This window comes from Seriola dumerili, unplaced genomic scaffold, assembly GCF_002260705.1.
Source record: "Seriola dumerili isolate Sdu_G_001 unplaced genomic scaffold, Sdu_1.0 BDQW01001661.1, whole genome shotgun sequence".
Classification (NCBI taxonomy): domain Eukaryota; kingdom Metazoa; phylum Chordata; class Actinopteri; order Carangiformes; family Carangidae; genus Seriola; species Seriola dumerili.
Window position 1 is genome coordinate 457,298 of NW_019175916.1, and position 15,167 is coordinate 472,464.

Genomic DNA, 15,167 nt, shown 5'->3' on the forward strand with positions numbered 1-15,167 from the left:
TAAGCAATTTGACAAATAATCACATACACAATCATAAGAAGCAGCCTTCTTAAAGAAAAATAACCAAAAATGAACAATACAGTCATATTAAAAATACATGTGTGCTTCAGTGAACATAATAAAAGAGGGTAAAGTCACATCATGAGGTTATGGCAGGGGCGCGAGAATGGATGATAGGCTTGCCACTGTGTCTGATTACCATCTACTACACCCCATACCAGACTGTGTGGGGGTGAAGGCATGAGCAACAAGGCTTGCGCTATCACCCACGCGCTATTGTCTTTCTTTATGCTCCTGCGTACAGCTGTGAATGCTCCAAAGGCTCTTGCTGAGCCATAATTAGTGGGGTTTTGTTCTGAACAAATGATGCTATTATGACAGAATAGTTGTGGTGTACTGGGGAAATACAAGAAATTATAAATCACATACAATTCACTGAACACATGTCTGTCAATAAATCACACTCAAAGAAAGCCATAATAACCATGTATGTTTCTGTTCTCTGTCTTCCTGCTGTTTCTATGATTGCAGGCTGTTCTGGTACACACAGCAGAGACTGTGCGTCTTCGGTACTTCATGGACTTGTTGCTGGAGAGGAGACAGCCAGTGATGCTTGTGGGGAATGCTGGAGTGGGAAAGACTGCACTTGTCAGGAACAAGTTAGACTGTCTGCCAGAGAGTTACATGACCACAAAAGTACCCTTCAACTACTATACTAACTCCCTCATGCTGCAGGGTGAGTGGGGCTTTTTGATTGCTCTGTGGTAGCACATCAGGTAAACTGTAGCACCATCTGCTGGTAATTTTCAGATTGAGAGAGTGGAGGGGGAGAAAGCTTTACCCTCAAGTATTGTTGCTATCATTACTTTTGTCAAATTACATTCCCACACTTCCAAAGTTGATTTGAGTAGGGTAAGCTGATTCTCCCTCTTTAAAAAAGCCTTTTTGTTGTTGATTTGAGACATATCACTCTGCTTTCTCTTGTAGGGATCTTGGAACAACCATTAGAGAAAAGAGCAGGCAGAAGCTACTCGCCTGTTGGCAACAGAAGGCTGGTCTACTTTATAGATGATATGAACATGCCAGCTGTTGACAGTTATGGAACAGTGCAGCCTCATACACTTATACGCCAACATCTGGATTATGGGCACTGGTGAGAATATCCCACACACTTAGTTGTCTTCAGTTGTCTATTGCCACAGCAGAAAAGATTTTATAAGTGTCTTTTGTGTATTAAACCAAGCATTCTTCCATTTCTTGCTGCCTGCAGGTATGACAGACAAAAACTGACCCTAAAAGAAATACACAATACCCAATATGTTGCCTGTATGAATCCAACTACTGGGAGCTTCAGTATCAACCCCAGACTACAGGTAAATTTGCCAGTATAATTGCCCTAAATCTTAGTTTCTGAAGATGAATTAAACAAAGTATACCAGCACAATTTATTTTTCCAATGCAAATCTGTGTTGTTGACAGATTTACAATAACAAATTTAAAAGTTTTAAGTAAAATTTAATTTAAAATAAGTGTAAATTAATGTATGTGTGAATTCGGATTAGTGCACAGGTTGGATCATAAATAAATCATGCAGCAGATTTCCACACAATATTTTATACTCAAGTGTCAGCATGGTGAGAACTACTACTACTATTACTTCAAAAATACGCCTGTAGTGTGTAGTTTAAATACTTTATATTTCCCGATAAATTAGTTTTAATTCAAAATTCCTGCCCTGGATGTATTTGAAGGTTTGGGGGTTAGATGGAAGTGATCCTTAAACTAGTATCTTTTGATAATTAAAATTGTACCCTACTATACATTTTCTGAAATTTGGTTATGCCTGTGCTTCCTGCAGAGACATTTCTCAGTGTTTGCAGTGAACTTTCCTTCATCTGAGGCTCAGGCGTCGATCTTCAGTCAGATCCTGTGTAGCCACCTGAAGCAGCAGCTTTTCAGTCCACTGGTTCAGAGGAGTGCTGCAGCTGTGGTCCAAGCTGCCATAACTCTTCATCACAAGATGGTTCACAGCTTTCTGCCCACAGCCATCAAATTTCACTACACATTTAATCTACGAGATTTGTCTAATGTCTTTCAGGTAGTGGTGATTGCATGCAAGTTGTACTTTGAATGGACTTTTGAATGAAATGTGAAATATTCATTTTAGTAACTGTGTTATTCAGGGTATTCTCTTAGCTGGGCCAGAGACTGTGAAAGACAGCACTGAACTGGCACTGCTGTGGCTCCACGAGTCCTGCAGAGTGTACTCAGACAGACTGGTAGATGACAAGGACCTGCAGTTCTTCCGGAGGCTCCAGATGGAGACTGTGCATGAATGCTTTGAGGTGCAATACAGATTCTGATTAACAGTGTAAACTGTATAAATTGCTGTTCTTCACCTTCAGATAATAACATTGACTGAAAGATTGAAATGATTTATTATGCTTGTCCTCGTCCAGGGACTGGAGGACAAAAAGGTGACAAAGCAGCCCCTCCTCTATTGCCACTTTTCCCAAATGGGTGAGGAAGCCTCCTATGCTCCTGTTAGAGACTGGTTTGTGCTCAGAACCATCCTTACAGATGCACTGGAGAGTTATAATGAGCTCAATGCAGCCATGGATCTGGTACTGTTTGAAGATGCCATGCAACATGTGTAAGTAGTGGGTTCACATACTATAACAGTTACATTATAATAATCATGGTGAACTTATTTTCCCTTAATAAACAATATCAGATCACACGTCAACTAAAGAAAGAACATATAAACAGAAGATAACAGTAGTAACAAGAGGACATAAGCTATTTAATGAAATATAAAGATGGCCGTTTTTTGCAGAAAGGGGAATTCATATGACGTGAGGTATAGAAATATGTTAAAAGGTTTTTGACTGCTGTAATGGGGACAACATATTACTATTTTTAAAGACATTCTATGTAGATTTTAATATTTGGAGAGACACATGTATATAGTGGCATAATAAAGATTATGTTGTTACCAGCTGTCGCATCAGTCGCATCCTGGAGTCTCCAAGGGGTCATGGGTTACTGGTTGGGGTCGGGGGCAGTGGGAAGCAGAGCTTGACTCGTCTGGCTGCCTACATATCCTCTGTGGAAGTCTTCCAAATCACTCTAAGTAAAGATTATAGCATCCAGGACCTCAAGGTAAATATTGATGTCATTAATACAGAATATCAAGTGCAATATAACTTCATAAAATATGCTTTTATGAAAATGTATAACCCTAAAGTGATATGCTTGTAGTTACAGTTCTCAGACACGGCTTTAATATACATTATTATGCAAAATGTAAATAATTCACTAAAATCAAGGTTTCTTTCAAAAATTCTCTAGATCAATTTTCCTTCTGGTTTCATGCAGGATATTGATGAAATTCTGTTTTGTTCAGCTTCTCCACTGATGCAGGAAATAAATGTCAGATACTATTAAAAGCTACTGGGAAATATTTCAATATCTCATTGATGAAGCAAGTTTGTCAATTTAATCATTTAATAGCCTATTATCAAGGCGTTATCATGGGCCTTGTGCTATGCCGCTGATTATTGTTGGACAATTTGAAATTCTCTAGTGGACTCAATATTAGTGTGAACAGCATAGATGTCCATTCACACCATTTGTGGTTTTATTTAGATGGATCTGGCAGGCTTGTTCCTAAAGACTGGAGTGAAGAACCAGCGTGTGGCTTTGCTCCTGACAGATACACAGATACCTGATGAGCAGTTTCTGGTCATTATTAATGACTTACTGGCATCAGGTCAGACCCAAACTCCATCACGCTCGTACTGTTTTTCAGCTCTGTCGGCCTGAGAGAACAGTGCTTGTAGAATTGTGTGTTGTTATCCCCATCACAATGTTGTATGTATGTATGTATTGCCATTTTGTGTGTTTCAATTCATTAATGTACCTTATCAGATATTAAACTTATTCAGTCTTTGCTGTCATTCTAAAATGATAACATTGTACGGTGAATATTGATCACTACAGTTTTTCATTCTGTGATTATGACTATGCCTTTCCTTCCAGGAGAAATTCCTGAGCTCTTCAGTGAGGAGGAGACTGAAGGTATCATGCTGGGTGTGAGAGCTGAGGTCCGAGCCCTCGGACTGCTGGACAACAGGGAGAACTGCTGGAGATTCTTTTCTGACCGAGTCAGACTACAGCTCACGGTCTAGTCTTTCAAATTCCCTCTACTATCTTCTATTATCCACTAGTGCTTCTAACTTTATCTTCTGAATATACTGTTATTTTGTTGCTCTTCCAGTCTTTCTCTTGATAAAATATTAACGATTAACAATTATCTTGAGAGAACCTTAAAATGTCTCAGTTCAAGTCTGTCATAAAGTGGGCTTTAAATGGTTTCATCAGACCAAGGGTGGTAGAATCTTTGCAAATAGAGAGATCAGGAAAATAGAGATTTTTACAGGATAGCTGCAACGTTTGCCACGAAGACAAAAATTGTAAAGAAGGGATTAGAAATGAGCAGCTGAGGAAAAATCTATTCTTATCTTCTTATTTTATATACTAAGGATGACATTTTTGATGGCACTTAAATGTGCCATCACAGCCAACATTCACAATAAGAAATTAATGAGCAAATTTTACTCTAGCCATTTTGAATTAGAAAATTAAAAGCGCAACTGCTGTGTTATATTATTAAATATGTTTGACAGGCTGAAATAACAGAGCCAGACAAACTGTAGGGGTTAAAAGGAAGGAAATTCTTGTCTCAGTACACACGTATGCCGTCCAGCTAATCTGTGCGCCAGGGCCTCTGGTAGCGTCACCGTCTGCTCCAGCCAACTGGGAATGTGGCTGCCTGTCCACATGCCAATGTGATGGCAAATGGGGGCACAAAGGGCTGCCAGTTATGGGTTCCCCTCTTGAATGCATCTGTGATATCTGTGATCTGTGTTGATTTTCCTATGTGCACTTTGCTGTATGTCTTGATGTGTTCAAGTATGGGGATGTACCTTTGTACATATATGTTTTTTGTTTGTGTCTAGATGACTCTTTGTCTCCCTGCTTCCTTATTTGTAGGTGGTTCTGTGTTTGTCTCCTGTGAGCGATGTTCTTCGTGTTAGGGCACGTCGATTCCCGGCCCTTGTCCAGTGCACCACCATTAACTGGTTCCATCCTTGGACCACTGATGCTCTGCAGTCAGTCAGCTACAGGTTCATCCAAGAGATTGAAGGCATTGAGGTCAGGCCTTTAAACCCAACTTCTTTATGTCACCATCTCTCTCATTCTAATAGACATTCTGAATGAAATGATAATTTTTTTGGCTCCCTGCTTTACACCATGTGTGTGATATTACTGCAGATAGTAGTATTAGCTGTCAGAGATGCAGCTCTAGGTGTGATTTGCAGTATTTCCCTTGGTTTGCCATGTACCCCCACATTCCAGAGTGAGTTAGACTTAAATGAACACCTTCTAATTACTACGGTGCAGCTGGATTAACTTTTCCATAGATCCCTCATCATTAGTTCTCTGCTGAGGTACTGACAAATTGCTGAACACATGCCTGGAGACTCACAGTGAGCGCAGGCATATCATTGTTTTCCATCATAGCAGTGGAACGATCACAACCCAGGATCATTTATGTTAATGAGAGAAGAGTGATTAAGCACATAACGACCCTCTAAGGAGGCACAGCTGTCACAACCAGGAAGTGTCATCACATATGTGAACATGTGCCAGACTATTACTTTCCACTATGTGTGTGTCTACATCTGTCCATGTGTGGATGTTCATGTGCAGAAAAAATGTTTTATCAAGAAATAGCTAGAGTACTTAAGAAGTTGTGGCATTATTAGAGTGTTAGTGCCTCGTAATAGTAGTAGAAGCAATGCCAGCCTTAATATTATAAGTGAGGAGAGGTAGAGCTGAGTAATGATTATAGAGCATTATTTGAGCGTGGTGCTAGTAGGAAAGTTGTAGTAATAGACACATAGGAGGACTTGAATAATATAATAAATCATAAAATTTTATGGAAAAATAAAGAACTTTGTGCAAGTTTGTACATTAATAACAAAATATTTTTAAAAGTTGAAACACAAATATGTAAGACCTTATATTTAAAGTCATTAATGATTGTTTATCTTCTTAAAGAGGCAGTAATACAAGAAATAAAATGATCATTTATTTAAAGTTTGAAATGCACAACCCACTAATAATTGTTACACAAGGCCAATCAATGAGAACTTCTTTCGCGTCTCAACTGAACATAGCATGCTTTGTCAAAAAGCATTATGTCAGATCTTAATTAATAATGATTTTTTTTTCCTACTGGCTCCATGATCATTAACAATGGCTTTTTGTGAATTATGTTTAGGCTTGATCCTTGTATTCTCTGCTCATTTGTTTTTGCTTTAATTGATCGCTAAATGTATGATTAATGGAAGTTATGTGTCATTGAGCACCATATGATGAATACCTCGTTTGAATGTAGTACAACAGCAACTGAAGAGTGTTTAGAAAGTTGGAGGGCATCAGAGATAATGTAAACGGTGTGCATGTCTTACAAGCTGCATGTCAGTGGTCTAAACACATTATTTTCATAGAGGTTTCAAAGCCTAATCATTCCTGGTAGCTGCACCTAAATTTCAGATTGAGTAAGTCAGGGCCAGCCAAGTAAGATGGCAAAACTTGTAGATGAATTCAAAATTTATGAAGATAATATTTCAGTCCCCATCAGGTTGTGGATGTTAAACTCTACTCAATCCAGCTCGCCCTGCTCTCCCCTCTCCCCCCTTGTCTGCTTATTTTTACAGCCTGCCGTCCAGGAATCCATCAGTCTTTTCATGGCCTACGTTCACACCAGTGTCAACCAGGCAAGTGAAAAATACCAGCGCAATGAGAAGAGGTACAATTACACCACCCCCAAGAGTTTTCTCCAGCAAATCACCCTGTACAGAAACCTTCTGGAGAAGAGCCGGGCTCAGCTACAACACAAGATGAACCGGCTTGACAGTGGCCTTCAAAAACTCCAAACCACTGCTGCTCAGGTAAACGTCTTTATTATATACTGGAGGGGGCTAATGTTAGGGTTTAAGGTACAAGGTTGAGGTAGAAAAAATAGAAATATTATAAGTCTCTGATTTAAACGGTGTGGGTTTTTACCTGCTATTATACACACTGACATATATGTAATCATTGTTCTCTCTTTAAGGTTGAGGATCTACAAGCCAAATTGGCATCCCAAGAAGCTGAACTGACCTTTAAAAACCAGAATATTGAAGCTCTAATTACAAAGATCGGACTGCAGACTGAGAGGGTTAGAAGCAAGAGAGAGGCTGCAGATGTCGAGGCACAAAAGGTGAGATTTCCTGTCAAATATTGGTTGTCATATACTTTTTGGCTTTGCACTCTTCATACTACACCATATCACACTATTTACTGCATAATCTTTTTGTGATGAATTAATTATTGTTGTTTTCGTAAAGGTTGCTGCGATCCAGGCAGAAGTATCAGTCAAACAGAAGGACTGTGAAAACGACCTAGCCAAAGCAGAGCCATCACTGACAGCTGCCACAGCAGCACTAGACACCCTCAACAAGGTGCTTCATTTTATCAAATTAGGCAAAATTCCATCAAATCTTCAGTCATTCTAAAGATTATATAATGTTTATAATTGTTTTTTAGATGAATCTTACGGAGCTGAAGGCCTTTCCAAACCCTCCAGTGGCAGTGATCAATGTAGCGGCAGCTGTGATGGTTCTGCTAGCCCCCCGCGGTCGAGTGCCTAAGGATCGGAGCTGGAAGGCGGCACGGGCCTTCATGGGCAAGGTTAAGCTGTCATAATGTCAATCACATCTGCCTGATTAATGCCAATCTAATTTGTGTGTGGGCCTTGACCCTGGCCCTGCCCAGCATCTCTCCAGTGCTCACATTACAGCTGGATGGCTCTATGAATATGCTCACTCACTAGGAGAGCAAGTGTGTTGACCCGTTTCGCAACCTCCACTGACTATTAATGCAAGTGTGACCATAAAAGGATGTACTTGATTTTTAAAAGCCAGAAGAATTTTACGTGAAATGAAGGTTAATTCTTTCTTTTCCAAAAGTATATTTAAGCATTTTAAACCTCATGTTTCTGAATGTATTAGTTGGTTGAATGATGCATCTGATACATGCCTCTTATATACATAATTAAAATAATTAAAATAATCAATGACAGCATAAGCTAAAAAGCTTATTTTCAACAGCTGGTGTGAGTAGGTAACAGGTGAAAAAAGAGAGGCAATTTTACAAATTTACATACAGTATATATCTAAATGTATTCAAGTAGTCCAGTTTGCTTTCTCAGGATCACTATATAGTCATAGAGTGTGTAGTATAATCTTCCAGTATCACTGGAGTATTAAACTTTAACTATTCATACATACCAAGTCAACTCAGAAATTTCACATCACAACAGAGATTATTTCATCTGTGTGGAGTCTAATGAAGAAATGGGATCAAGTTATAATCCTTGTTGTGTGGGCTGTTTCTTGTACTCCATTTTTAGTAGGAATGCCTTTTTTGATACAGCCCCTGATTTTAGTCTGGTATAGGCCCAGATTGCCAGTATGGGTATTAATGTATCCCCTGTATTTATATTTATGTCTGTCAGGTGGATGATTTCCTGCAGGCCCTGGTGTCATATGACAAGGAGCACATCCCTGAGACCTGTTTGACTGTGGTGAAACAACAGTATCTGAGAAACCCAGAGTTTCACCCTGATCTAGTTCGCACGAAATCTACAGCTGCAGCTGGTCTCTGTGCCTGGACTATAAACATTGTCAGATACTACGAGGTCAGGCAATGCCTTCATAACACTTGCAGTTATAATAAATGTGAATGCATCTTCTTGCATTTTTTTGAAAGGTTTGTTCTTCATCGTGGAGATTTTTTTCATGATGTGTGCTTCATTTTTTTAGATTTATTGTGAGGTCATTCCAAAGAGGCATGCATTATCACAAGCTAATACAGAACTAGAAACGGCAACAGCTAAACTGCTGTCAGTTCAAAAGAAATTGGTGGTGAGTGAAATTTTATTATTATACTTATTTAAGTCACTTAGTCTAAAAGCTAGATTTTCTTAATAGTGTTTCATTTCCATGGCTTCCTTTTGGTTTGTTTCTCCAGGATCTTGATGCCAGTGTCCAGAGCCTAACAGCTCAGTTTGAAAGGGCTACAGCTGAGAAAATCAGTTGTCAGGAGGAGGTGGCGTGTACCAACCAGACCATAGAGCTGGCCAACCGACTAGTCAAGGGCTTAGAGGTAAACACGGAGAGATAGAGGAGTTTTGGTGGTGTCACTGTGGTTGACCTGGCATAAAGTAAACTGTCAATTTGCCGGAGGCATGCATGGACAGGTGCTGGTAATCAAATTGCATCAGTAATCTGGACTAGAAGTTGTTATGTCCTGGCAGGATAGCCTAACATTTGTATGAGTAGCTCAGGCAAAGGGAGATTTTACAGCCTGGCCCAGCAGCATATCGTGGACTTGTGAGACAGGTAGAGAGGGCTGGACCACAGAAAACGCATGGCTGAACTGGGCAACTGGCTGGCTGAACGGTTTCCAAATGGAGAAAGGAAGAGAGATGGCAATAACGCTACACTAACACTGCTCTCAGTCAGTGCAGCAGACAGTGTGTGTGTGTGCACGCGTGTGTGTATGTGTGTGCATTTCTGTGCTAAAGTCCTTGCACAAGCTCTAGTTTATCTGAGGTGTAATAATAATTAATTATCAAGATTTTCTTTTACAAATTGTCATGGAATGCAATTGTATCAAATGTATAAATGTCTTGTGTTGCATATATTTAAGTCTTTTGCATTGCTGTGCGTGCCGTTTTGGGCTACGGTATCTATTATCTTTATGGATGCTAATATGAAAAAAAGATTGCCATTTCAGTGACCATTTTCCAAGTTCGACTTTTCTTATTCCACAAAATAAATGTAGTTTGCATGGAACAGCTTGGCTTTTAAGCATATCAAGATAAATGTTTTGTCTTTATGGCATTGACCTGGAAGCAATAGTGTTCAGACTAATAAATCAGGCCGTCTATATTTAATCATTAACTTACCTCAAAGCCTCAACAGCTGTTGGAAATTAACAGTGTCTCACCCCGAACTGAGTGATATTACAGGCAATCCATAATACATTAGAGTAAAATTATAGTGATTTTTAACTGTCTGAGAATTTATTATGTGACATATTCTAGATCCACAGCCCCTTGTAAGAAAATGCCATGCATGATTTATTGTTGTAGGGCTGTCACAGTCATAGTATTGAAGGTTTAAATGAATGCTAAATTGATGCTGAGTGAATCAAACTTCTAAAGCTATTTTAAGGGAATTGCAGTTGTATGCTTTACTGCTTACATTTTCTTAGTTTGTAAAATAAATGGGAAGTTGCCCAGCGTGTAAATTTCTCTGCATTGTAGATTCATCTTTAGTCCTTTGGTTTAACTGTCTTCAGAGGAATCAGTTTTTTGTGTATATTTTAAATTATATTGAAGCCTGGTCTTTGTGTCTTACAGTCAGAGAAGGAGCGCTGGTCCCAAGCAATTGTTCAGTATGAAAAGCAACAGAAAACCCTGTGTGGTGATGTCCTCCTCACTTCAGCATTCGTCTCTTACATGGGTTATTTTACCAGGCAGTATCGTGTGGAGCTGCTTAACAATGCATGGATCCCGTTCCTTAGGTCTCAGAAGGTATGGTCAGTTTTTTTTACTGTTTTAGATTAAAGTTATATATTAAAGTAACATCTTTGTCTCACACTACACACATCCACTGTAAAGTCTATGAACTGAAGCTCATCTGTCTCAGCTGCCACTGGTTCTCCAACTAGAGTGACATCATTCTTTGGTTTCTGTTCCAGGTCTCTGCACCCCTGACAGACGGTCTGGATCCCATCCTCATGCTTACAGATGATGCCACTGTGGCTGCCTGGCATAACCAGGGCCTGCCAAATGATAGGATGTCCACCGAGAACGCTGCCATCCTGACCACCAGTGAGCGTTGGCCACTCATCATTGACCCACAGCAGCAGGGCATCAAGTGGATCCGAAACCGGCTAGGGTCAGAGCAGAGGGTGGTGCAGCTGGGACAAAAAGGGTGAGAAGGAGCTATCTATCTATTTGCAATCACAGTGGCCTGTTTTAATATACCAGGGAGTGCTAATATTATAAATGTGCATGTCAGAATACATTTGTTCTGTTTTTTTTAATCTATTGCTTTTGATTCAGCAGGTATCTAGATGTGATTGAACAAGCCCTTGGTTGTGGTGATACAGTTCTGATAGAGAATCTACCAGAAAAAATAGACCCGGTCCTGGAGCCTCTACTGGCCAGAAACACTATCAGAAGAGGAAGGTTAGTAGTGAAACTGCAACATTACATTTTTAGTAATGTTGCACAGATTGTGCTGAGAAAGATAAAAGAAAAAAATACAGATATAAAGCATCAAACCTGTTCACCAATGGAAAATTATTTGTTTTGTTGTTGCACACCAAAAACATTTTAAATCAATGTATGGTTTTTATATCACTGTTGATACTCAAGTCGATATGCCCACAACCCATCACAATGTGTCTGTGGTGTGAGACAATAGGAGCAGATTTGCCAGATGGTTGACTCTCAGTGAGCATTGAAACACCAGTAAGACATGACTGAATGCATTATTATTGCTCACTCTTTAGATTATAAATGAATTTGTGGCGCGTGTTCTGAATCCCTGAGGCCAACATATTGATTAGCCCCTCAAGAGGGGTGATAGATGTATATTTGTGTGTTCATGTTCTTTAGATGTGATGAATATTGAACAGCGGAGCCTCAGTGTAAAAGCTGAATTGAGGACAGTCATGGTTATGTATAAGGACTCCTGTCTGCCACAAAGAGCTGGCATGTAACACACTAAATTCATGGGTCCTCCATCATCATGGCAAACTCAATTCCGCTTCAGTAATTTCATAACCCTGATTTGTTGGCATTTTTCTGCATTTGTTTATTTGGAAACAGAATAATAGGAATTACTTTAGCAGCTTTACACTCACTACCAGGACTCATCTAGATTATCTTAAATCATAACATGTAATTTGTCAAGTAATGAGGTCATGTTATGGTATTTTGTGTCATTAAATCATAAATAAGGCTTTACCGCAGATACTATTTGACTTAAAATCTTTATCAGCAACTTACACATGCCATCTAAACTTGTACTTGCTTGTATTTGGTAAATCTATCTGATTTCAAACCTAAACATCACTCCCGCTGCCCACTGAAATCTACTTCCTTTGTTCAGTTACCAGTTACCCTCAAAAGGCAAAATCCAGCAAATTTTCCATCGAGGATAACCTACAGAAAATAAATAGAAAATACTCTATATGACCTACTGCTTTGACTTCCTTCTCAAAAATGTTTACATCTTTTTTGCACTCATCTATGTATGACAATGACAATTGAGTATCTTGGTCCATGTTCACTGATCTTATTCTGAAGTCCTGTCTGTCCAGACGTAACAATTCATCATAGTAAATCTGATTATAAGTTTATCCCTTGTAGATGACCCACACACTTGTTTCTGTCGATGATTAATACAACCTGCAGGGGCAGCCATGATGGATCTGGTAGGGCTCCACAGCTGAAGTTCATTAATAATTGGAATGTTGTAGAGTGTGAAGTAATGAATACTAATTATTCCTTTCATGGCTGACGGAAGACTACAAGCCAATCCATCAGCAAGGACTTTAATTTGGTGGAGTAATGGTTCTATCAATAGTACATTAATTCTGGCTTGTGAAGATATAGAGTTGAACCAGACCCAGGCCATGAGGAACCTGTGCTGTAAAATTGGGGCCTTGCCTGACATCTAAGGGGTAATTAGAGAAAAATGAAAAGCCACCAGGTTCGTCAAGCCAGTGCTAATTTAATTGAAATGCAGGAACAGATAAATATTGGCTGCTGTGGTGGTTAATATTTCATATTTATTCAAGATTATTTGTCTACACTATAAGTGACATTTGGAGTCTGTGTGAAGTTCATCTGTTGAAGTTGCATGAAAGCGTGGGGTCGACAAGCTCAAATGCAAACAGAGAGGGTTTGCACTGCCGCAATTCAAGTACTCCTCATCATCATCATCATCATCATCATCATCATCATCATCATCATCATCATCATCATCATCATCATCATCATCATCATTCTTTTATAATTTTATAAATCACCTGCAGCGTTCTTTAGAGGAAAGTACTGATGATATTTCTAATCGTCCTCACTTTCTCACTTTGAAAGTTAACGCAATAAAACTTATTGATGGAAAACCAAAACCAACTAGAGCAGACTTAACTCACTCGCCATTTTTTTAGATTCTTTGCTCTTGACAGGCAGAAAATATAGTATATTATATAAATATAATAATAATATATAAACATTATTATACACTGCTGCCCATAAAGTTGAAATAATTTTCTTTTCAGATACAATCCTCCATTTATTCCTATTTAAATGCATCAGTAATCACCTTTGACCAGGTGCAATGATTACATTATGTGTCCCACTTACCTCATTTCATGGAGAGAGGTAAAAAATATTTTATTTCAACTTTATGAGCAACAGTGTATTTACATTAAACTTTGTTTTGTAGCTACATACATGCAAGAATACATTTCTTGCTTAGTCCTTTAAGATGAAGGCTGTGTTATACAGCTGAAAGTTCAGAAAAAGCTAGAAAGTTGACCTTGAGTTGGGGTTCATTCTTCAAGTAGGTCTAAAGCTTCATTCCTCAAACAGCTTTTTACAACAGCAGTAAAGGTGAGTTTTGCCACATGTTTTAAAGAACACTTCCTGTACTTCATAAAATTTGGGTAGTGTACTTTTTTTCATTAAATTTATCATCAGTGACCTTTCCTTAATGTAAGTTGATATTGGCTTCATCTCATTTTTTTTTAACTTGTACTCTCCTGTTTTCCAGGTACATTCAAATTGGGGGCAAAGAGTGTGAATACAACAGTAACTTTCAACTCATTTTGCACACCAAGTTGGCCAATCCCCATTTCCCTCCTGAGCTCCAGGCCCAGACCACCCTCATCAATTTCACAGTGACTCCTGTGGGCCTGGAAGAACAGCTACTGGGACAGGTAGTGTCCCGGGAAAGGCCCGACCTGGAAGCCCTAAAGGTGAACCCTTAAGCATTTTATGAAAGATGTACATTGTTAAATCTACACTAAGCCATTTTGATTTTAGTGATTTTCAGTGCAAGACGACAATCTATAATATGAAATAGAAAAATCCATCAATCCGAATATTGTGTATTGTTGCCCAAGATGAAGCTGACCACACAACAGAACCACTTCAAGATTGAGCTCAAGAGTTTGGAAGATGACCTGTTGAGTCGCCTCTCTGCAGCCTGTGGTAATTTTCTGGGTGATATTTCTTTGGTGGAGCAACTTGAGAACACCAAGACCACAGCTGCTCATATTCAGTACAAGGTGAGGCTATTACACCAACAGGGTCTGTCTGTTCTCAGACTGTAGTCGAATACATGTGTTTTTTGGTTGTTTTTTTTTTTGTCACTCAAGTGTTTTTGAATGCCACACAGCAGCAAGCGCCTCATTTTATTGCATTAGCTGCAAATGATGTGTAGTTGGGAATATGTGTAATGAGAGGGTTTTGGAGCATGACTGAGAGCCTAATAGCTCATTTTGCGCAATTGGAACACGCAGGTGGTGGAGGCCAGAGAGAACGAGACAAAGATCAACGAGGCTCGAGAACTATACCGCCCAGCAGCTGAGAGAGCGTCACTCCTCTTCTTCATCATCAGTGACCTCAGCAAGATTAACCCCATGTACCAGTTTTCTCTCAAGGTGAAGCCTTTATCCCTGAAGCACTCTCAGGGGACAAACATTGTTTTGTGCATTATTTCAAACAATACTCAACCTCCTTTGGCCATTGTTTTTTTTTTTTTTTTTTTTTAATCAGTGTTTATGATTGTTGGTTCTCTTAGTGATGAAGATTTTAGGCACAGCCCTGTTTGTACAAATCAACTTTAATATGTGTTTCTATACCAAAACATTGGCATTTGTTTTGTATTGTTTAATTCTCAGTCCAGTTAAGAGCTCTGGGTTGTGGTTTTATGTATGTATTCCTTATGATAGTACTAATCCTCCCT

At 39.1% G+C, this 15,167-nt stretch overlaps 1 protein-coding gene across 1 annotated transcript in view; it reads left to right on the forward strand.

Annotated features, from left to right (window-relative positions):
• The window catches only part of LOC111238805 (dynein heavy chain 11, axonemal-like), a 36,914-nt gene that overhangs the window by 15,800 nt on the left and 5,947 nt on the right, over positions 1-15,167 (forward strand). The window contains exons 47-69 of the mRNA XM_022768491.1: positions 532-736; positions 988-1,153; positions 1,271-1,373; positions 1,859-2,098; positions 2,184-2,345; positions 2,460-2,653; positions 3,000-3,162; positions 3,649-3,772; positions 4,042-4,184; positions 5,056-5,217; positions 6,789-7,022; positions 7,187-7,333; positions 7,461-7,574; positions 7,660-7,803; positions 8,630-8,812; positions 8,937-9,038; positions 9,145-9,279; positions 10,541-10,714; positions 10,882-11,117; positions 11,252-11,374; positions 13,971-14,175; positions 14,323-14,487; positions 14,722-14,862. Of these exons, the coding sequence (XP_022624212.1) occupies positions 532-736; positions 988-1,153; positions 1,271-1,373; positions 1,859-2,098; positions 2,184-2,345; positions 2,460-2,653; positions 3,000-3,162; positions 3,649-3,772; positions 4,042-4,184; positions 5,056-5,217; positions 6,789-7,022; positions 7,187-7,333; positions 7,461-7,574; positions 7,660-7,803; positions 8,630-8,812; positions 8,937-9,038; positions 9,145-9,279; positions 10,541-10,714; positions 10,882-11,117; positions 11,252-11,374; positions 13,971-14,175; positions 14,323-14,487; positions 14,722-14,862 (3,765 nt within the window). The remainder of the gene's footprint in view (positions 1-531; positions 737-987; positions 1,154-1,270; positions 1,374-1,858; positions 2,099-2,183; positions 2,346-2,459; positions 2,654-2,999; positions 3,163-3,648; positions 3,773-4,041; positions 4,185-5,055; positions 5,218-6,788; positions 7,023-7,186; positions 7,334-7,460; positions 7,575-7,659; positions 7,804-8,629; positions 8,813-8,936; positions 9,039-9,144; positions 9,280-10,540; positions 10,715-10,881; positions 11,118-11,251; positions 11,375-13,970; positions 14,176-14,322; positions 14,488-14,721; positions 14,863-15,167) is intronic.